Here is a 24,598-nt window from a genome sequence, read left to right as displayed (position 1 = left end):
GCGCGGGCGGTGTGTGGCGGCTGCTCGCGGAAAAGTACTTTTTTTTCCTTGTTAAGGTTTAGAGGAAGAGTTTGGGTGGTCCCGCTCCTCCCTCATTGCTAAGCCCCCTGCGCCCAACTGGGCGTCGTTACGAGGACTGCGGGACCAGTGTCTGCGGCGGGCTGGGCGCAGGCTCAGTGACACGTGTGTTGCTGTGAGCCTGGGTGGTCGCCCTGTGACCAGGCACCTGCTTGAGAGGAACGCATCCCCAAACCCATCACAGGGGGAGACGTGGGGACTCTCGGTGCTGTCAAGGCCGCGGCCCCCACTTCACTGCCTGCTCCAGGACGGAGCATTTACATCTCTCCCTGGCACGCCGAAGGCGGGGGGTGAGTCAGGCAGATTGTCTGCAAGTGGCACACGCACATTCATTGGCAATGGATTTGGATAGGGGAGGCAGAGGTTAAACTGGAATTTCTTTTGGCCAGCGACAGCGGACCTCTTCCTCAGGTACTGGGCAGCATGTGCGTCTTGGCAAAGAGAGGTGATTTCTTTTTTCTTAAGTGCATTTTACTCAGCCGTTGCCAGTCCGTTAATAAGTCACCAAAGGAAGGCAGGAGTTGGGAACTACATCAGCAAACCGCAGCAAGCACCATTAAGACAAAAGTTCTTACAGAACAAAAAGAAAAACTTGAACTTGACGTGAAAGATGGAGAAGGAAGCAGTTCTACCTCTGTTCTGTCACTTTTTTCAGCGCCCTGTAAAACTATTTTTTCTACCCTTTCTTCCGTCTCAAGGCCCTACCTTCTCTGCATAATTGATCACAGCAAGCTCTTTCCATCTTGACACTGAAGAGCAGCGACCCCTTTCGCTTACCCTCCCCATTTCTTTTCCTAGTTCACTTCAGTGGCCTGGAAAGTTGCTCCTAATGAGAAATCAAGAACACTGGGCTGTACTAAACGCTCATTGTCTCAAATCCTGGAACAGTTCCTTTTCTAAGAGACACTGCATTGTACTGTATTTCTCTTTTTTCTTGTATCTTGGAGCTTGGAGTTGTAATATTAACCTGAATTACATTAATTAAAGTGTGCATTGCTCATTTGGGCTTTTTTTTTCATTGTGATTTGAGTAGATTCGTCAATTCCATTAGAACAATATTCAGTAGTTTTTTTTTACAGCCAATGTAATGTCTTTTGAAAACGCTTCTGACTACAACTCTCTTGTGTCTATCACATTAGCATATAAATAATTTACATGGCCATTTTAATACTTGGACTGAAGATATTAGTATAACTTCATTCAAAGGAAGTGTGCCTGTTTATTTTTCTTTAGCTTTATAGCTGAGAAAAAATTTTTACTTTCATTTTAAAGTTAAAAGTTCTAATCTGGTCTTTGTGTTAAATCTTGAAATTGGTTTGCCTTAACCGTATCCCAGACTGTCAAGTAAGATGATGCAGAAACTCTCATATATGTAGGTGGAGACAGGAAAGCAGTACCACTGCATTATGAACTGTTGAGGCAGAGAGCATTTGTAGGAGTGGGGGTGACAAGGACAAGATTGGATATTTTGATAGTTCCAGGCATGTTTGAAAAAACCGAAAACTAAGAAACCCCCAACATTTTGGATTAAGTGTTCTTCAAATGACGGTTTTGGTGCCATTTGCTCTTTTTTTTTTTTGATACAGAGTCTTGCTCTGTGACTGGAGTGCGGTGGTGCAATCTCGGCTCACTGCAACCTCCGCCTCCTGGGTTCAAGCGATTCTTCCGCCTCAGCCTCCCGAGTAGCTGGGACCACAGGCACATGCCACCATGCCAGGCTAATTTTTGTATTTTTAGTAGAGAAGGGGTTTCACCATGTTGGCCAGGATGGTCTCGATCTCTTGACCTCGTGATCCGCGCACCTCGGCCTCCCGAACTTCTGGGATTACAGGCATGAGCCACCGCGCCCGGCCCCATTTGCTGTTTTGGGGTCATTTCTGGAGACACAAACATACATTAGACACCTTACCCAATGACATTGACAGGATGTACTGTCAGTTTAGATTAATGTATTTCTTTTAGTTCATGTAGTCAATATTAAATAACTTTAGATGTTTGAATGTTAGTACCATTATTTCAGTCTTTTAAATGATTAAGAGACATTTTGGATTTACAAAAATGTTATGTGTAAGAAATACAGGCAATCAGATTTAGAGGAATAATGCGATAGAAATCGGGTAACCTTTAGGACAACTTCCAGTAGGCCTTGATGGTTATCTCACTTTTCACTGAGTGCTGGCAGGTACAGTTTTGAGGTTCTGATCCCTTGTTCTGATAGCAAGAGTGATATCTGGCCATGCTTACATCTTAAAGGAAAAGAAAACACTTAAGGAAATGGAAACTAGCTGGTGAATCATGTAAATAAACAGGATTCCTTGCCTGCCTCTGAGAGCACTGTAGACCATGAGGACTACTTTTCTGAGGGGAGAAGAGCCCTTAGAGACTGCTGGACTTAAGTGTGGCGAGATACATTATGTTTTTCTTAGAGTTTCTTTGGCATTATTTAAAATAATATGAATGAAATCTAAGACTGGAGTTGATAGATAAGATTGGGATTGGAAAGAACAAACTGAGAAGAGGAAAATCTAATGAGGATTAAAATTTCTAAGCAGCCTTTTCTTGATTGCTAAATGGAAGGAATCAAAATGCATGATTTGATGGGACAAAGGAAGCTATAAGTAGAACATGTATCTCAGTTGATGCTGTTTCCAAGGACAACCTGTGATTTATGAAATTTATGTATTTTTTAGGGAGTCATTTAGCAAAATGGATAAAGAACATCCAGGAAGCTAGTAAGACTTTACAAAACTAGAACTTACTATTTTTACATAATGTTGGAATCTTAGAGGAAAGAAGGAATAAGTTTTATATAAGGTCAGGGCTAAGTTGTATTCCAAATATATTTTGTTTTTCACCCAATATTTAAATATTTGATACATTTGGGTTGCAAAATGGAAAATATGCTTCTGTTCTTCTGACATGAAGATGATCTTTTATATTCTCAGTAGTGTATACCTTTGGTTATTTTTCCAGCAATAGGGATGGATTCCCCTTTACTTAGTTCTGCCTAATGTATGTTTACACACACACATGCACAAGCACAGACACACATCCCCTAATTTGTAGAGGTGGCTGATTTAATTTTGTGGGAAGCCATAGTAACTACTTTCATAATACTTCTGTGGCAGTGGCTTTTGTTGCATTTTGGCAGTCTCAGCAGTGCAATGACATTTCTAACAAGACATTGAAAGTATGAGAGCCAGATGTAGTGATCTTAGATACTTTGGAGGCTGAGGTGGGAGGATCACTTGAGCACAGGAGTTCGAGGCTGTCATGTACTAATATGCTATAAAATTGTGCATGTGAATAGCTACTGAACATCAGCCTGGATATCGTGAGATCCTGTCTCTAAAAAAATGGACAAGTGGGCCGGGCTCGGTGGCTCACACCTGTAATCCCAGCACTTTGGGAGGCCGTGGCGGGCAGATCACAAGGTCAAGAGATCGAGACCATCCTGGCCAACATGGTGAAACCTTGTCTCTACTAAAAATACAAAAAAATTAGCTGGGCGTGGTGGCGTGCACCTGTGGTCCCAGCTACTCAGGAGGCTGAGGCAGGAGAATTGCTTGAGTCCGGGAGGCGGAGGTTGCAGTGAGCCGAGGTCATGCCACTGCACTCTAGCCTGGTGCCTGGTGATGGAGTGAGACTGTCACAAAAAAAAAAAAAAAAAAAAAAGAGGACAAGTGTATAAATGCTAATGGCTTTATTTACTTGCTGTGGCAAAGGAGAGATACAACTTTTTCTTCCAGTCTTCTTAGTGATACAAATAATTTTATTCCTTAATGATAATGTCTTACCTGACTCTGAAGATAGTTGGCTCCAGACTTACTATGTTCGATTTAAAATTTTTCAGAATTACAATGGTGTGAAAGCGTTCACATTCAGTAGGAACTGTACTTCGAGTACTGATAACAACATTCCGTTTTTCACTTTCAGTACAGTATTCCATAAATTACATGAGATATCCAGTAGTTTATTATAAAATCGGCTAGGCTTTGTGTTAGATGGTTTTGCCTAGTAGGAGAATGTAAATGTTCTGAACACATCCAAGTTAGGTTAGGCTAAGCTATGATGCTCAGTAGGTTAGTTGTATTAGACACATTTTTGACTTATAGTATTTTCAATTTATGATGGGCTTACCAGGACATAACCCATTGTAGGTTCAGTAGCCTTTGTATTGGAAAAGGATGGTAGTAGAAACAGTAATGTTGAAACTATGTGCCTCTGTAGTTGTTTGCGTAAACCAAAACATCATCTTGTTTCTCTTCCCTGAAAACTAAGTGTAAGGGATTGTTGCTCATTGAAATGAAGAGGAAACGATGACAGAGAATTCTCTATGCTTTTCTTAAATGTAATTCTAAATTATTGGTGGAGGTAGGAATGAATATTTTATCTTTTGACTGGTGATACATGTTTGTCGAATGACCATCAATGAATGGGTGACTGTTTTTTTAGTCACAGCAGAAGATACTAAAGCGGATAAGTTTATCCTGTTTTAAAGTGACAGTTTCCATTTTGTGTGGGTAATTCTGCTCAGTAGCAGTGCCCACTTGCCGCAACTTGATTTCAGGTTCTGCATGGCAGGGACTGTTTCATGAGAGGAGAATTTTCAATTTGGCTGTACCAGTTGTAGCTCCAATCTTGAGAGCTAACTTTTGTTTTTCATGTAGAATGAACACAGAAAGAAATTACGTGAAATTAGGGTGTAAAAGGAGGTAAATAACCACCAACTGATATTCTGGATTTTTGTATTTTTACTTGGTGGATAATTTTGTGGAAAAGGTATACTCCTTGACTTGAATTTAACTTGAATTTCTGTATTAGAAACCTTAAGAAAGTTTTAAATAATACTTCTAGTATACTTTTTTTGGGATTAAAAAATCAGTATAAATAAAAATACAACATGAGAAAAAAAGTATATTTAACACTGCTATAATATTCTGTGAGTGACACAACTAGAAAAATCTATTCTTAATATTTTGAAGACATCTTATTTAAGAAGAAATTGGTGATTTCTTTTTTTAAAGTTTATTCACTGATTAATATTCTTCTTAATACTATTTGCAAGTAAGTAAACTTGTGAGGTATGGATTTCTATGTTAGTTAATTCTAGCTTTGGCCTGGAGATCTACTATTCACAGATAAGATCTAGTAACAACTTCATCTATTTGGATCCCCTACATTTGGCATGTTCCCCAGCAAAAAGCCTCTGAGCAGGCAAAATAGAAGGTAAAAAAAGGCATACATTAAAAAGGATTCACTTTACTCCCAGGAAATCCCTCAGGGTGGGTTTACTTTTAATACACATGCTGTTCTATGATTGATTATGAAGTTTCTAATCCCATGGCAAATAGTAAACTACGAAGTAGATGATTGAAGTGGGCTTTATTGGCAGATACATGGAAAACATTGAAAAGTGCCTGAGAACAGGTTGGTAGTAAAGGAAGAGGTAGATAGAAGTGAGAACTAAAGCAAGCACAGTGGTTGAGGACTGTTTAGATGTGGACTCTGATTAGCATCACTTCATTGCACCCCCTTCTCCCTCCCTCACTTTCTCCTTTCTTCCATCTTTCCTCCCCCTCCCTTCCTTCTGTTAAGTTTTTATTGAAATACATATGGTCAGAAAATTTCACGTCATCATACCATCAGTAGACAGCTCAGTGATTGACCTAAGTGAACGCATCCATGTAACCAGCACCAAGACTAAAATCTAGGCTAGTGCTGGCATCTGGAAGCCTCCTCTAACTCCCTCTGCAAGTCATTACTTCCCCCCAAGGTAAACGCTCTCCTAATTTCTGAGACAATAGGTTACTTTCACCTGTTATTGAACTTTCTGTCTGTGAATTACATGGTGTGTATTCTTGTGTGTGACTTCTTTTCTCAACATTATGTTTGTGAGAATTATACTTGTTTTGTGTGAAGCATCACTTTATTCTCATTGCTACATAGTGTTCTACTTTATAAGAAGGCCACAGTATGTTTATCCATTTTGTTCCTGATTTACTCATTTTGTTTGGGTTGTTTCCAGTTTTTAGCTATTATGAATAATGCTGCTATGATCATTATATATATGTCTTTTGGTGAACATGTGGGAATTTCAGTTGTGTGTTTTGCCAGTTTAATTGATGCAACGGTTTCCATAGATAGTGCCTTCCTTTGGAGTTGGTACTAATTCACATTCCTACCAGCATTGTATGAGAGTATCATCTACACCACATCCTTACAAAAGGTGTCTTTTTAAAAAGCCATTCTATTGGATGTATAGTTGTATCACATTATAGTTTTAGTTTGCATTTCTCAGAGTACCTTATCTATCTTTTCATCTGATTATTGTCTACATTTTTTTGTAAAGTGCTGCTTCATGTTTTTTGCTCATGAGGTTTTTATCTAGTATCTTTTCCCAAATAAGGAAGATTTTAATACTTGAGGGGGAGTTAACTTCTTCTATTTGTTTAGAAGACTCAGCTAACCAGGCAACTCATTCACTGGTGCTTCCATCTAATAAGTAAATTTATTGGGTAAAGAGATTACAAACATTTTGAACTTGTAAACATGATAGTGTGGATCTTTGAAACTTTGTCCCTAAAAAATAAAAAACTCAAACCAAAACAATCCTAACAACTTTAATACAGCACTCAGAAACATGCAAAACTAGTCCTCAATACTTTTACATGAAATTAGAGCATCTTGTAATGTTGATTGCTCAATGACCAATGGAGATTTGTATTTGGAAGGTATGAGTTGAACATCCAGCTCTCTTACTTATTAGTTGTTTGATTTTGAGAATTAAAAAAATCATTTGTGTCTCTCTTTTTTCATTATTAAAATAATTATAAAACCTCATTCACAGAGAAGTTATGAGGAACAAATAAAGTGATCTTTATGAAATTTTGTTCAGCACTGTAAATGGCCGTACATATGTTAGTTATTATTATTGTTATTGTATTCTTCAACATTCCTTATTCTTGAGTTGAATTGTGCCAGCACTGAGAACAGTTCCTGGCATATTAATAAATGTTTGTTGCCTGAATGAATGAACAACACATTTAGGCATCTTTCTTGTTACTCTGAGTGACTCAAACTGTGCTTTATATTTTTTTCCTCTAGGACTTTTACTTTTTATTGCTAAAGCTGAGTTGGAACCAAGGTTCATTAAGCATCAGATTGAAAAATTGAGTCTAATAGCCAGCAGTTTGCAGTCACCCATTTCACTATATGATTCATATTAAATGTATGCCCCCTAACACACACATGACTTGGAGAACCCTTGAAAATGATTACACTGCTCTTCACCCCATGAGTGATCCCCAAAGCTTATACTCTGAATATTTTTAGCTTCTATAATTAGAATGGCCACAAAGTTCCAGATTTTAAATATTACAGTGGGTTCTCCAGTGCTAATACTTTGGAAACCATGTTTCATGTAAAATCGAACATTTAAGGATGAGTAATAGCTAAAAACTGGGGCTTTGATAACACCTTTTCAGCTTAACATGAATAAGGTGTTTCACAGATATGTTGAGTATGATATGAGAGCAAACAGCATACACCTTATAAACATTTGTGTAAAACAACAATTCTTAACCCTTTGATAGGTCTGATTTTCAGCCGTTGGTTGATATTGTGACTCTCTTTATTCAAAAAGTGGTTTGGAATCATATCATTTTTTTAATTAAATAGAATTAAAATTTGTATGATTTTTATTTTGGGGAATTACATGTTCTTCCTTTAAATGAAAGTGGGTATCCATTTGAAAAATCAGATTTGCAGCAGAAGGAACTTGGATTTCTATATAGAAATGGAGTTAGTTTTTTTACCCGAAGACTGATACTCTTTCTTTTTTCCTGTATTTGAGCTTTTTTTTAAAAGAGCTTATGGGGGGGTCTTTGCTGTTTGCTGCCATCATTTAAGTATAGCTGTTCTGTGGTACTTAGAATACCCAGCATGTAACATTTTACTTCGGAATAATGTACGTCAGTCTACATTTTATAAGGAGGTTTACACATTAGGTAGTAGACCTCGTGTACTTGACGCAAATGTGGCTAATTTTGAGTGACTTAGTGGAAAATGGAATCATCTGGTATAGTAGACAGCTTTTGTTTTTTGTTACAGGCATAGTGCTATGGAAAATTGAAATAAATACAAGGGTAATTATGGTGAACCTTTTTAAACTACAGTTTTACAAATAGTGAATTTCAGAAAAATCTCATCTCCTGTTCTGAGTGATTTCATTCCTTTGAGAAGTTAAACTGGCTCTTTTTAAAACAAATACATCCAGGCGTGCCTGGTTATTGCTATATTTAATGTGGAAGCAAGGCTCCTCCTTTCAGTTCTCACTTGACACGTGGGATTTAAAAAACAAGGGTACTGTGGATTTAGGGAAGAATACCTGTTTAACAAATAGGATTATGACAATGAAAGTATCTAAACTGACCTCCCAAGGGAATGGGATTAGTTCTTCCATGAAAGAACTAATTTCCATGCAGCATGGAAATCTGTTGTCTGTATGGCCTTATTGAAATATTCCTAGTGTCTCTAATACAAACCAGGTTTTCACCTTCTACCCCAGAAGGATCAGGAATGAAGTCCTGAAAGTGATATTTGATGAAATATGTTTTGTTCTGAATTAGGAATCAGTGGGACCATCAGTTAGGCTGAAAGTTTAATGGGATCTTGAGCGTTGATGGCTGCACTCCTGAAACTCTCTCCTTGTGTATTGCGTGACCACAGCTGCAACGAGACATCACAGTTGAACTGCTTCACAAATTCCTTCGATTCCTTTGACCTCTGGAGACTATGTCCTTAGGAATGTGAGATGAGCACTCATGATGTTAGCAGAAAGTAGGGCCTCATGGTAGGGAGGTTGCTAAAGTACTGATTACAATCGCCTTTGGAAAATGGCTGAGCATTAACAGATTAAGCAGAAACACACAGCTCATACATTTGCACTTTCACAAGTTGAACTTCTTTGCCAGGGTAAAGAGAGAAGGCCAATAGGAAAGGTCTCAAAAGATTTAGATAAACTAGATCAGATAACTTCCCTTGAAAAATCTATTAAGGAACGAAATAAAAATACCACTCCAAAAACATGAGAAGAAAATATAGTTCAAACAGTTACATATTTTTATTGCCAAAGCCTTAGGCAGTGAATTTTACACTTTAATTGATCACTTTATTGCTTACTGTTTTGTACTGCCCTTTAATTGTTTCATATATGTTTGTGTTGTCTTCCTACATTGTCTACTTTCCTACCGTTTCTATCAGTATGTCTTTCGTGGTCCTCGTAGTGGCCAGAAAGTGCTTATTTAATGGAGAGATACTTAGTACTTTAAAAATGTGGACAGACCAGAGATGCCAAATCATCCTTTCCAACTTTATTTAAATTGTATTTCTGGCTGGGTACGGTGGCTTATGCCTGTAATCCCAGCACTTTGGGAGGCCGAGGCGAGTGGATTGAGGTCAGGAGTTCAAGTCCAGTCTGACCAACATGGCGAAACCCCATCTCTACTAAAAATACAAAATTTACCTGGGTATGGTGGCAGGCACCTGTAATCCCAGCTACTTGGGAGGCCGAGGCAGGAGAATAGTTTGAACCCAAGAGGTGGAGGTTGCAATGAGATGAGATTGCACCACTGCATTCTGGCTTGGGCAACACAGCAAGATTCTGTCTCAAAAAAAACCAAAACTCAAAACTGTATTTCTTCTGGAGATATTCCTCCAATGCAGGAGCTGTGATCATTGCTATTAGGCTTTTAATATATTTCTTGTGAAATTCGTTGTAATGAAGTTTGGAATCCAGTAGTTTTGGGGAAGACTCTTTGTTATTACAGTTTGTGATGTATTATAGTTCCATGGAAAAATTGCTTAACTTATTTTGATATGACTGCATTTGATCTGTTCTTTGAGTTGGATTCAATTTTACTTACTGATTATTTGAGATTAAAAATAAATTGTTAGCACTTGTATAAAAAAGCTTTTTGTTTTTAAATACAGGCTCACTAGAAGTTGCAAAAATATAGTGCAGAGAGTTGTTCTGTACATTTTACTCAGCTTCCCCTAATGAACACCACTTTAAAGATGCCTAAAAAGGTTTTTACCTAAAAAAGATTTATGAGGAATTGCAATTTTTATGCATGCTCTGAAGAAATGCGTATTTATTAATCACTGATTATATGTATAACCACAGATTATAAAAAATATAGAGTTAGAGACCTGCTAACTCTCTATTTTTAGGGGCTGTGTGTTTCCATTAGAAAAGGTGCTCATGTGACAGGTAAGAAGGAAGAGTCATTCATTAACTTATTTATTCATATATCTGTGAATTTGATGTTTGCTTCTTTCAAATCATTTTAAAAATATTGATCATATTAATTATATTGAACGAAGAGTTTCAAGTCCAAGTGTTGTTCCTATGAAATCTTTGGAAAATATAATGCAAATAAAAGTGAATGAGAGTAGAACTGCTTTATTGTACAGGTGTTAGGGCAGCACGATAACACTGGATTTTTATGTAAAGGTGAGAGAATATCATTGTACTGTATATCTCTATGTGTTAGGTACATGTTCTTGCCTCACAATATGTGTGAATGCACAATATATTGAGATGTTTTAGAACAGATATTTCATTTATTACATATGCATAATATTTCCAGTGAAATCTCAGTGTTTCACTACTCTTTAATATATTGATAAATATTACACTTGAACATGCATTTGAGTTCAGTTATCTCTTAATAGGAATCTTTAAATGCTGTATACCTGTTTGTCCATGCATCTGAACCTTATGCAGTCTTATCTGGAATACTCCTTTGAGGGTTTGGTCTTGCACCTCAGAGCAGATATAAGTGGGAAGGGTCTAGAGAAACACATGCATATCATGAGAATGGAGGAGTTTCTTTAAGAGAACACACAGAAAGTTATTTGAATGCTTATGGTCTTCAGCAATGAAGTGTGAAGTCTGAAAGGAGACCTCACCAAAGCCTGTAATGTCATGAACACTTTCCCCAAGTCCAAGAATATCAGAAAGAGGAGCACCACATATAATTGAGAGAAATAGTTGCGTGGCTCATGCCTGTAATCCCAGTGCTTTAGGAGGCTGAGGCAGGAGGATTGCTTGAGGCCAGGAGTTTGAGACCAGCCTGGGTAGCATGGTGAGACACTGTCTCTACAAAATAAAAATAAAATAAAATAAAATAAAATAAAATAAAATAAAATAAAATATATAACTGAGAAAAATAGGTTTAGCTTAAATTTTTAAAAAGTTTAAGTTTATGCAGTAGGTATTTATGTGAGCAGATTTTTACCACAAGAAGAGAAACTGGATCCTCTAACAGGAGAAGGTCCAGGACAAATCATTGGGTGGATTAAGTATTTATACAATTTAAAAGAGAAGATGGACATTTGGTAAATAGACCTAATCTTTTGGGTGTTTATTCTCTCTTTACCCAGGACTTTATCCAGGGTTATCCTCCTTTCATAGAACTTTGTTCAAGTCACTAATCATTTTGTAGAATCATTTCCTGTTCTTTGAAGTCGTTGTCAGATGTCACTGAAAGTTGATCTAGAGGATTGTGAGTCTGACCACACATGACACTTTCTATAAAGTTTACGGGCCTCAGCGTGTCTTATCTCAGCTCTTGACCTTGACTGGAAGGCACTAGTGTACATGCATGGTTACATTTGAGGTTATAAAATAAGCACTTAAAGTTCTTTATAAAATTTCTATGAATCAATCCCACACCTTGCTACTGATAACATGAAATTGGATGTTATTTCTGAATTGAAATCAACATTTTTGGTTTGGGGTTCATTTGGTATAATCCCACTAATCTGAAATAGTTTACTTTTCCAAATAAATGCAATATATTTTATTTTGGGAGGGTTTAAAAATTATCTTGGATAGCTTTTTTAAATTTAACACTATGTATGCAAATTAAAGAGCTGGGAAAGTCTGGTGCCATGTATTCCTGTTCAGCCTACAGCTTTTAGCTTTTGTGATAGATGGACTCTACCACATGGGCTTGAACAACACAATGTCCTTTACTTGTCTTATTTTTATTTTTTGAGATGGAGTCTTGCTGTGTTGCCCAGGCTGGATTGCAGTGACATGATCTCTGCTTACTGCAACCTCCACCTCCCGAGTAGTTTGGAGTACAGGAGCGTACCATCACACCCAGCTAAGTTTTGAATTTTTAGTAGAGATGGAGTTTCACCATGTTGGCCAGGCTGGTCTCTCGAACTCCTGACCTCAGGTGATCTGCCTGCCTCAGCCTCCCAAAGTGCTGGGATTACAGGCGTGAGCCACTGTGCCCAGCCCACAGTGTCCTTTATATAAAAACCAGAACAGCAGAAAAAAGCAGGTTAGAACATGTGGCCCAGGCTGCTACCCGAGTTGAGAGCTGATAGAATAGGAAAGTGAGGATTTAGTCCTAAGGTATGTCTGGGGATATGGGACCTAACAGAATCCCTATGGCTTGGAGAGCAGTGGTGGGATGATGTGAAAGCCTTATTAGGTACTCTGCATTGTCTGTGGAATCAAGGAAGAGGAAATCATATTTTGAGGAATCTGATTTGAGAAACTGTGAACCTGTCTGCTTAAGTTATAAGAGTGGCCTGTTTGGCCGGGCGCGGTGGCTCAAGCCTGTAATCCCAGCACTTTGGGAGGCCGAGGCGGGTGGATCACGAGGTCAAGAGATCGAGACCATCCTGGTCAACATGGTGAAACCCCGTCTCTACTAAAAATACAAAAAATTAGCTGGGCATGGTGGTGTGTGCCTGTAATCCCAGCTACTCAGGAGGCTGAGGCAGGAGAATTGCCTGAACCCAGGAGGCGGAGGTTGCGGTGAGCCGAGATCGTGCCATTGCACTCCAGCCTGGGTGACATGAGTGAAACTCCGTCTCAAAAAAAAAAAAAAAAAAAAAAAAAAGAGTGGCCTGTTTATCTGCTGCCAACAGGGTATGAAATCGTCACTTTAACTGATTTTTCTGATAATTGAAGCTTACCTACCTTATTATCTAAACTAAAATTGTCTCAAAATATTTTCCGACGTACATCGTTTTAAAATGAATTGCACACATTTATATTCTGTCTCAACATATTGAATATAATTTTTCCTCTTGTTCATCTGTTGGTATTCATTATATAATTCAGACGCAGTCTCAGGTCTGGAGACATGTGGAGTTATTGCTCCTACAGTAGCGTTTCCATGTCATTATGCCTAAATCCTTGTTTAGACACAGCTATGACACCCTCTTAACAACATAAAGGATAAGAAAAAGGATGTATAAATGTATCCTGGCAGGAAAGTGGCATTATTGACTGTTCATTGGCCATCAGCAAAGGGACCTGACTAGAAGGACATGAAATGATGGGTGTAATGTTTGACAGGTTGATGGGTGCAGCAAACCATCATGGCAGGTGTATACCTATGTAACAAACCTGCACATTCTGCACATGTATCATAGGACTGTAAGTATAATTAAAAAAAAAAAAAGAAAAGACAGGATGGGTGGTGGGCACAGCTGACACACCCCACAAATACCTGGGGAGCCTCAAGAAGGTTGCTGAGATCCAGCAAATTTCAGCTATTGTTATTGAGACCTCTTGGCTCAATAGGCTGTTGAGGTCTTTGGAAACCTCCATCAAAATTGTTTTCCAAATCCTTTGTGACTATCAGGGTTTCCTGGTGTGAGTTAAGAGCATGAGCTCTGGAGCCAGAGAGCCCTGGCTTGAATCCTGTCTCTATCATTGTCTTAGGCTGAATTCCCTGCGAAACAGTTTCTGAGATTGTGCAAGAAGTTTACCAGGACTTGTACTGAGTGACGCTACCTGTTGGGGGAGTTAAGGAGGTTGGACTGGGAAGAAGGAGAAGCTGAAGAGCAAGACAGTAGCAGAGGCCTCCGCTGATCCCATCAGCAGCTCTGGAGATGGGGAGAGACACCCTTTGGAGTTGCCCCACCTTGAGATAGGGAAGCCAGGCCTTTTTATCCCATAGCAACTGGTCATGATATATGGGCTGCCTCTGGAGAGAGGTGTGACCTTGGGTCAGATGGCTCTCGTTGGCTCAGGTAATTTCTAGAACAAGGTTGAACTGTGTGTCATCAGCCAACACTCCACCAGCTGGGGAAGTACTTATGTTCTGAAGGGGAGATCTGGGCAGCACAGCACAGCACCAAATTGTGCCTTATGATGGGGGACTCTGTGCTTCCAAGTTCTTTATCCCAACCTTCTTTAATTCCTAGGGTTTAAGTAAGTTAATGAATGTGAAATGCTTAGAAAAATGCATCATATGTAGTCAGTATGGGTTAGCTGTTCGTCATGATGCTCCTGCCTGACTTTATCAGCCCTACCTCTCTCTTACACTGTGGTTCTTCTAATATTCTGTGAGTCTGAAAGCTGCTAATACTCTCATTATTTTTTTCTAATTTTCTTTGCAAGAGGAAAACATCTGCCAATATTTTAGTAAGAAATGATTTAACTTATAATGTGTTTTAGTACTATTTGTGTTTTTAATTTTTACCGGAAGAAAGATATCTGCAAAAGAAGTAGTTGCTGATGATGACATTTGAAGGATTTGAACGTATTGTGAATGGAAGTTTGTGTGTATGAGTTCTTGGCCTCCCTCAAAGTAACTTAAATAAGCAACTTCTGAGTTAACAGAAAGTCAATCCATTCACTGCTATCGAGTTGGAGACTGGTGTGATAAGAGCAGTTCATAACCTGGGGTTAGTGTCCACCTGAGAAGCTCCTTGAAGTGCTGGTTTTCACCTATCCCATCACTGTAGGCCTAGAGATAAACATTAAAACATATAGCCAATACATATAGCATTGACAGTTAAATTGCTTTATTTCTTAAACGTTTCAGAATCATTAATTTCAGTGTTTAAATTCCATAAATATAGAGCAAATCACCTGGAATGTTTTGGAAATTTGGTTTTGATTCAAAGTAATGTTCTCGTGGAGATTCAGTCTCTGCTAATTCATTTCTCATTCACTTTAGGCCATGGCTAATTCCCTCTGACAGTTTTTATCTCCTTCATATTCATATGGGTGAAAAACATTTTATTTGAAATGACTCACCCTTCCCCCACCTCTCCAAATATGGGAACTATGTTATATTGTTTATTTTTAAGGCACTGTCTGATTGCACTCTTAACATTAAAGCAGAGATAGTTAAAAATATATGTCCCCAAAACAGTTCTTTCAAATATCAAGTGTGAACATTTCTTCTGTTTGTACCAGTCATCCATTATTTGTACACCCTAATAAAGCCAGCAGAGTGGAGGAGGAAATAATACAATACCTCCTTTGAAAAATTTTTTAGAAGAGAGGGCTTCCTTGAATCCATTTTCCTTCCCAGTTTTAATTTAAATTCCCTATACTTACTTTCCATTTCTTTTAAAGAAATGAAATTGTTAGAAATGAACCATGGAAAATCATTTATCTACATATTTATTATGTGATGATCTGTAGAAAATGAGAATTATATGGAATACATAGTAAGCATCAAGCTGTCAATGAAAAATTTTGTCTTAGCTTAACTTTCTTAGACATTAACCTTGTTTCTGAGCTGAGCAATCTGTTGTGGGTTCTATGCAGAATTCCATGTTTACTTTTGTTATGTGAGCCAGGAACCTAATGGAAACCTGACTTCAGCAACCAGCTAACATTTCTTTTCCTGTTGAGACTTAGAATGTCTAACACCTTTAAGATTTTGCTTCCATATTTTAGTGGGGGTGGGGGGTGGGGAATAGGTGTTTGGGAAGAGTGAATATGGATAAAAGATTGAGGTAGACTAATAGATGTGCAAAAATATATTGTTTATATATGATGAGTGGTAAAAATGTGTTGCATAACAAGTCCTTTCTCCTTTTAGAAAGACAACTTTTAAAACTGTGTATTTTGGGCGATTAAAATATATAAACTTTCTTTTTAGAGAAACATTGTTGAGCTTGATTTAATGGGAAACAACTCCATATCCAAGAAGATAATGCTAGTATATCTTGTAATTTTCAAAAACATGAAATTTATGACATTTGTGTAGATGATCTTTCACTGTGTAAGAGATAATGAAGTAAAAATAATATTTTGGACAAAATTATGTTGTCCAAATGGGTGTAGGTGAAATTTCTACTCTTGTTTACTTAATCCCAAGCCAGCCACAGTTTCTGCGTAATGGCTTTGCAGAGGGTCCTTCTCATGACTCCCTATTTAAAAACCACTTAATTCCCCCTTTTTTGTTAGCATGCATGTAGGTAGGTTTTTATGTGGATTTTAGTTATACCTTGGTGGAAAACATGCATTTCTCAATCTTGAGCCACTGATCTGAGTTTTATAAATGAATAAATGCAAACCAGAATGTATTGTAAGAAGGAAAAACTGTCGATTTAAACTGTTGTTTAAATAGAATGGCTTATTACTTAAATTTAGAGTATAAAGGTTAATCAAGCCTTGAATTGTTCATCTAAATGTATAAATGTAATGTGGTCAGGGACACTTAAATAAATGTTTGGTTAAATGATAACTAGCTAGTAGGAGTATATTAAACTAGATTTTTATCACTCACAAAGTTTTACAAATGAAATGTTTAGTAAACTCACTGTTTATTATGTAACTTAGATAAAAGGCAGAAGAGAAAAGATACCTAATAAGCAAAACCCTGTAAATTCCAGAAAAACCACATTATTGGAATTTATATTTTCTCTGAAAATCAAGTAGTTTTTTTACCCACAGGCCACTTAAAGTTTTATCAAAAGGAGAGGAAGATTCCATGTGGTATTGGCTATTTGATCTAATGGTCTAAATGAAATGGAAAAAGAAAACATGGCCTTATACTAATGGTTCAGTTTCTAACAATAAACCTGGTGGGTTCACTTTAAGTGTGGTTTACTGAAAATTGATGATGATTTTTAGCACTTAGCTTCTTGTCTTCAAAGCACTTTCCAAATGTTAAATAATTAATTGCCATAACCCCCATGTGGGGGTAGAATAGCGAGCATGTCTTTCTGTTTACCAGGAAACCATTATGACAGAGTCTGGAAATGTTGATTTTTATTTTTAGAGGTGTCTTTGCTTTCCAAGGTGACCAGCATTTTAAATGATGTCCTGGTTTCCAATCACAGGGTCATGGGAAAAGTAACCGAGGATGTTGAGTACTTGAAAACTTTTTCTTCTTCTTGTTTCCATACAGATTTTATTTTTTATCTTACTTTTGCCTGTTCATTGTTTTGCAATACTATTTTTTAAAATGGAATATTACATATTAGCAAGTGTAGTCTTTGCTATTAGTATAGTCTCTTTGTACCTAGTAAATCCAGCATTTAGAAAAACTGTGGAACTAGGAGCAATAAAGATAACTTTAAGTGGAAAAAAAAAATCATATTTCAAAAACAACTTAAATAAAGAAATGAATTATTCAAAATGATAGTTTTTCTAGCTTAACCTTGGAGCCTCAGAAATAGTGGATATAGACCAGTTATATGCCTAACAGTGTATTATAAATAGTTATACTGTATGACATATATTGAGGATGAACTTATGTAAAACAACTAGGGAACAAGAAAGATAATGAGAGAGGCTAATATAGACAAAATAAATATGGAATAAGGTGGCTAATTGAACACTGGAGTTAACGGATACATCTTGAGGAGGGCACGGTCATGGGTGATGGTGCCACAGGACCTTTAGGAAGGAGGTGGGTTAGAATTTACAAGGTAGGTGGTGACCATCCTACCAGACAGTACCTACATTAGCCAGACTAGTTCTTGGCTTGTTTGTGTTGCCAGCATCAGGATGTCTACTGATTAGCTCTCCAGAGAGATGCAGATTGGAGTCACTGTGGCAGATGCAGAAGGCTCCCCATCCCTCAGCTTCTCAACCTTTGAAATGGAAAAGAGCCAGGACCTTACTTTGAGGGCAGCCAATCTCTTTATGCTTTGAGAAACCCACCAGATAACAAAGAGAATGCTGTGGTGATTATTTCTGATGAATGTCGTTTCTTTGCATACGATTAACAGCTTTAAAGGCAGAGCCAAGTTAGATTTTTTCATGTCATCTTAGGGAGGTAAAGTCCTTCCAAATCATAAGTGTCAGCTCACACTTGTCTATTGAATGCAGGCATATCTCCTTAATCATGAAGTTTGAGACCCACAGCTGGGCTTCAGAAAAACCTCTCAATATTGTTGTGTACAGAATTTGTGTATATATTTATTTTTTTCTGGAGAAGTTTATCCAGCGTATTTATGACATTGCTGAAACTGAGGCATACATAAAAATATTTAATATCTAATACTCACTAGTGTCCCTTGTATATCACAAAGCAAAATATCAGTTTCTGGCTATCCAGTTCTCCAAAATTTGAATGAAAATAAAATGAGAGCCTGTCAGCTGCAGGACATCACTTCTAAAAAATCTAATGTTTTTCTGTTATCAGAAAGTACAATGATGCAGTCAAAACCAGTGAACATGGCTATTTAACTAGAGTACATTAAATTTGGAAAGGTAATGAGCAAGATTATCTTATCTACCATCAGCCATGGGACTTTCTTACTATCAGATCTGGAGGGGGTATGCCCATAAGGTTAAAGCAACTTCAATTGTGCATTTGTAATTTAGCTCACATTCAAAGATGAGTGCTTTGATAGCCTTTTTTTGGTGGGAAATTGCTCATTGACTATGTCATAGAACTCATTTGGATAATTAGAACTCAAAGAACTCATAGAACTCAAAGGAGAATAATTCTTTGCCTCTCTATAGTTCTTTCTGTAAGCAAAGTAGTGATTTTCCTGTAAGTTTGTATACTAATTTAATCTTTGTAAATAAGACCTTATTTCTGTGAAATTTTGCAAATAAGATCATGATTATAACTAATTAGAGAAAGTGTGATATTTCAAGGAGTATTGCAATATAAGAGAATCATTAAATATGGAAAACAAGACCAAAATACTAGGGTACTTTAACTGAAGTTTGTTGTTGGTCTTTGAGGTGTGAGCATTCAATAACCTCATGAAATTATAGCCACATTTAAATTATATATTCATATATCCATTTTATTTTGAGGTTACAATCCAGTTTTCTTCAGATTTCCAAAAGGCTCATGGCCTCCCAAACTGTTAAGAATTATCAGCTTATAATGTCAGAATTTTATAAGTTCTTAGCTAGGAAGAAGCCTTCTATAATTTTGAAAATTTTGTTCAACTTCAGTAATTTGAAAACAGGTCATTGATAAAGAATAAAATAGTACAATACAGTGGAGTTCAAAACTGTTTAGTTTGAGTACAATGCTTTATAAATACATAATAGACTTGACAAATGTATAAGAAGATAAGCAAGAAAGATCAAACTGTTAACTCTGAATTATAACTGAGGGCCTGGGGCTGAATATATGGGTTGAAATCTGTCAATAATCTATGAATCTCATTAATATCAGTAGTGGGAATCATTGCACTCATGAAATTCACATTCTTTATTATTATTGTCAATATTATTTTAGAAGGAGAGGTTTCTGACCCTAGTGATTGGTTTGGGTTTCATTTCCTCTACCATAATTATCTACTGAAGACAAATCATGCAGTGGCTAAGTATTTAGGCTCTGGAATCAGCTTGGATGATGATATTACTTTGCCACTATGACTGTGGTCTTGTGGAATTCTCTTGACATCCATGTGCCCTTCTTCTGTAAAACAAGCATAATGGTACTACTAATCTCATGTAATAATGGAAAATCAAATGCTGTATTATATATTGAGAACAGTACCACTTGTCTCAACTGAATAATTTTAATTTTGTCATCATTTCTGAAGTGATGCCTGCTCATAAGTTAGATAAGATACTGGCAACTGAAAGGACTATAAGAAGAAATAAGGCGTTGGCTGTATTCCAAACACTGTGGTCCCTTGAATAAATGAGAAGTGACGATTTGTTTTACTGACACTAGTCTGAAGTCTCCTGGAAATATTTCATCTGATTTAGTATGTCTAGACACATGGGCCTCCTGCACAGAATATTTCTACATTTATTAATTCAGAATTAGAAAAAATTTAAAGATCTGTAAGCCTGTGTGAGGATACAATTTTAGCGTGTGCTTCTGTATCCTGAAGGGAAAGTATATCTATAGGTACAAATTACTGTTGATCTTACAACTATGATTTCCCAACATTTGGTGGGTATTTAACTTTCTTTTGTTTACAAAAAAACTAAATGAAGTCCCTGACTATGAAATACACTTTAAAATATTGAAATCAGATAATCTTAGATGATAATTTTTCTGAAGTGGTAAAGGAAGTATTGGAAGTAACACAAAATTTGCTACTTCACATTCCCCTTTATCAATTACTTTATGGTCTTCCCAGTGAATTTGTACTTCTAAAAACTGCATATAGGCTTATTTTCTGTGTGTAGAAAAATATTAATGCTTGAATTATATTTTTTCTTTATTTTCATTTGAGTTTGGGAAATGTTTGGAAGACTTTCCTCCTCTTTTTGGGGGAGACAGGGGCTCATTTTGTTGCCCAGGTTGGAGTGCAGTAGTGCAATCATAGTTCACTGCAGTCTTGACCTCTTAGGCTCAAGTGAGCCTCCCACGTCAGCCTCCTGAATAGCTGGGACTATAGGCACGTGCCACCATGCCCAGCTAATTTTTTTTTTTTATAGAGACAGGGTCTTGCTATGTTGCCCAGGCTGGTCTCAAACCTCTGGGTTCAAGCCATCCTTCTGGCTTGGCCTCCCAAAGNTACCTGAAAAGCATCTGCTTCAGCATCCGATTAGCTGTCACAACTCTGGGAAGACGACCAGTGGAGAGGGAGTGGAGCTCCAAGTTAGAAGAAATGAGCTGGGTTGTCATGTCTGTGTCTGCAGCTGTCCCAGCACCACAACAACTGAAAAATCCAATTACAAACGTCACTGAAATCCAATTATCAGAGGGCTCAATTAGAAGTAGAGGTTCTTGGATAACTTCCATGAAGTCCAGGTACAGAGAGAGATGTTTCTGAATATATCTATGCTATAACTTCTCTGTTTAATCCATTTTAAATAGAAAATTGAGAATATGCATCTAGTTATAGGCAAATATATTATCTATGGCCCAATGGAACATATGAAATTACTGGTTCTGTGCTCCTAACAGAGGGTGCATTTCATTAATCCTACAAATACATCCAAGTTGTACAAAAGAGCAAGGTGCATTAAAAGTCTTGCAATTCAACACTACCAAGTATTTACTACCAGATACCAATAATTACACTAAGCACTGGGAATAAAGAAAATATGACAGTCCTTGCGCTTGATTTCAAAGTTGAGTAGAAGACACACAAGAATCAAAAATTATAATACATCATTTAATACATTGTAGTCACACAGGTACAAAATGCTACGGGAAACCGGAGGAGAAAGTAATTTATTCTGATCATAAATAAAAGGTTTCAGGCTGGGCAGGGCGGCTTATGCTTGTAATCCCAGCACTTTGTGAGACCCAGGTGGGAGGATCACTTAAGGCCAAGAACAGCCTGGGCAACCATAGTGAGACCACATCTCTCCAAAAAAAAAGAAGAAATGTTGCAAAAGAAAAGGTTACATGTGAGCTAGAATAAAAACACTCTACAAACAGGGAAGGAAGAGTTTCTAAATAGAAACTCACATAAGCAAAGGCAGAACAGCTTGGAGATGAGGGAAAAGAGAATGGGGACATGAGGAAAGTAGGAACAGTTCAGTTATAACAGGAGCACAAGGTGGTGGCAGCTGAAAAAGAGGCCTGAAGGGTAAGCTTTCTTGAGACTGTGCAAGGCCACAGAATTTTGATTTTTATCCTAAAAGTAGTGTGGAAATGTGACAAGTCTCATGAGAAGCTTTTTAAGAAAGGAATGTAATCAGATCTATGTTTTACAAGATCCAATATGGCAGAAGAGTCAACAATAGGATGGAAAAGACAAGCCAGTTAAATAACTGCCATAGTCCAACTAAGAAAAAAGAACCTCTCTGGTTCAAGTTAACATTTGAAAAAAAGAAAAAGATAAAGGAACTCAAACTAGAGCCTTATCAAAGGAAAGGATAGGAGGGAATGGATTCAAGGGGCACAGAAAAGGCAAAACTGGCTACCAATTCAATTGGAGACTGAAGCAAAGAGAGGACTTGAAGATGACTAGCTTAGGTCACAGGTGGATGGAAATGCCATTTAAGGGAGATAGAAAATACAGAATGAAAAACAGATTTTAGTGAAGAGCATGCAACGAGGTCAATTTTTAGCCCTGACATGTTTGAAAAAATCAGAACGATTCAAACGAACTAATACTTACTAAATATTAGGAGATATGAAGTGTATTTTCGAACAGTTCTTGTCAGCAACAACCATCCCTTCTGTTGCTCTTGTATCTGCTCCAAGAACTATGCCATCCTTATACACCACCCCGGCAATAGTCGTGCCAGTTTTTCGGGCCTTTGGAAGCTTGTGCCCCTTCTTTGCAAAATCGGCTTCCAAGACGGCATTCCTGCGGCAGTTATCAAAAGAGAAGCCTCCAACCGGTGGAGCATACACCGACACAGCCGCCATCTTCCCAAGAAAGCACTTCCGGGCCGGGGGGGCGGGCGCAAATAAAATCTGATAGCCTTTTTTTGGTGGGAAATTGCTCATTGACTATGTCATAGAACTCATTTGGATAATTAGAACTCAAAGAACTCATAGAACTCAAAGGAGAATAATTCTTTGCCTCTCTATAGTTCTTTCTGTAAGCAAAGTAGTGATTTTCCTGTAAGTTTGTATACTAATTTAATCTTTGTAAATAAGACCTTATTTCTGTGAAATTTTGCAAATAAGATCATGATTATAACTAATTAGAGAAAGTGTGATATTTCAAGGAGTATTGCAATATAAGAGAATCATTAAATATGGAAAACAAGACCAAAATACTAGGGTACTTTAACTGAAGTTTGTTGTTGGTCTTTGAGGTGTGAGCATTCAATAACCTCATGAAATTATAGCCACATTTAAATTATATATTCATATATCCATTTTATTTTGAGGTTACAATCCAGTTTTCTTCAGATTTCCAAAAGGCTCATGGCCTCCCAAACTGTTAAGAATTATCAGCTTATAATGTCAGAATTTTATAAGTTCTTAGCTAGGAAGAAGCCTTCTATAATTTTGAAAATTTTGTTCAACTTCAGTAATTTGAAAACAGGTCATTGATAAAGAATAAAATAGTACAATACAGTGGAGTTCAAAACTGTTTAGTTTGAGTACAATGCTTTATAAATACATAATAGACTTGACAAATGTATAAGAAGATAAGCAAGAAAGATCAAACTGTTAACTCTGAATTATAACTGAGGGCCTGGGGCTGAATATATGGGTTGAAATCTGTCAATAATCTATGAATCTCATTAATATCAGTAGTGGGAATCATTGCACTCATGAAATTCACATTCTTTATTATTATTGTCAATATTATTTTAGAAGGAGAGGTTTCTGACCCTAGTGATTGGTTTGGGTTTCATTTCCTCTACCATAATTATCTACTGAAGACAAATCATGCAGTGGCTAAGTATTTAGGCTCTGGAATCAGCTTGGATGATGATATTACTTTGCCACTATGACTGTGGTCTTGTGGAATTCTCTTGACATCCATGTGCCCTTCTTCTGTAAAACAAGCATAATGGTACTACTAATCTCATGTAATAATGGAAAATCAAATGCTGTATTATATATTGAGAACAGTACCACTTGTCTCAACTGAATAATTTTAATTTTGTCATCATTTCTGAAGTGATGCCTGCTCATAAGTTAGATAAGATACTGGCAACTGAAAGGACTATAAGAAGAAATAAGGCGTTGGCTGTATTCCAAACACTGTGGTCCCTTGAATAAATGAGAAGTGACGATTTGTTTTACTGACACTAGTCTGAAGTCTCCTGGAAATATTTCATCTGATTTAGTATGTCTAGACACATGGGCCTCCTGCACAGAATATTTCTACATTTATTAATTCAGAATTAGAAAAAATTTAAAGATCTGTAAGCCTGTGTGAGGATACAATTTTAGCGTGTGCTTCTGTATCCTGAAGGGAAAGTATATCTATAGGTACAAATTACTGTTGATCTTACAACTATGATTTCCCAACATTTGGTGGGTATTTAACTTTCTTTTGTTTACAAAAAAACTAAATGAAGTCCCTGACTATGAAATACACTTTAAAATATTGAAATCAGATAATCTTAGATGATAATTTTTCTGAAGTGGTAAAGGAAGTATTGGAAGTAACACAAAATTTGCTACTTCACATTCCCCTTTATCAATTACTTTATGGTCTTCCCAGTGAATTTGTACTTCTAAAAACTGCATATAGGCTTATTTTCTGTGTGTAGAAAAATATTAATGCTTGAATTATATTTTTTCTTTATTTTCATTTGAGTTTGGGAAATGTTTGGAAGACTTTCCTCCTCTTTTTGGGGGAGACAGGGGCTCATTTTGTTGCCCAGGTTGGAGTGCAGTAGTGCAATCATAGTTCACTGCAGTCTTGACCTCTTAGGCTC

General features: G+C 37.2%; 2 protein-coding genes across 5 annotated transcripts in view; one reads left to right on the top strand and one right to left on the bottom strand.

Moving 5' to 3' along the window:
- Window positions 1–24,598, top strand: part of SLC4A4 (solute carrier family 4 member 4) — a 496,548-nt gene that overhangs the window by 96,418 nt on the left and 375,532 nt on the right. The gene's annotated exons all lie outside the window — the stretch shown is intronic.
- LOC108284787 (proteasome subunit beta type-7-like) lies at window positions 52–22,660 on the bottom strand. The gene is made up of 3 exons (XM_037728919.1): window positions 22,366–22,660; window positions 20,812–20,952; window positions 52–226 (listed from the first exon to the last, which is right to left on the bottom strand). The coding sequence occupies exons 1-3, from the start codon at window positions 22,617–22,619 to the stop codon at window positions 52–54; spliced, it is 570 nt and encodes a 189-aa protein (XP_037584847.1). The 5' UTR covers window positions 22,620–22,660.

This window comes from Cebus imitator, unplaced genomic scaffold (assembly GCF_001604975.1).
Source record: "Cebus imitator isolate Cc_AM_T3 unplaced genomic scaffold, Cebus_imitator-1.0 Scaffold283, whole genome shotgun sequence".
Lineage (NCBI taxonomy): Eukaryota > Metazoa > Chordata > Mammalia > Primates > Cebidae > Cebus > Cebus imitator.
This window is presented reverse-complemented; position numbering and strand designations above follow the sequence as displayed.

Excerpts from the sequence above, each read along its gene's own strand:
- LOC108284787 (XM_037728919.1), bottom strand. The coding sequence starts at position 22,619 with ATGGCGGCTGTGTCGGTGTATGCTCCACCGGTTGGAGGCTTCTCTTTT. Across the intron at positions 20,953-22,365 it reads TTCATATCTCCTAATATTTA|TTGTTGTGGTGCTGGGACAG; the intron begins GTAAGTATTAGT and ends TGGATTTTTCAG.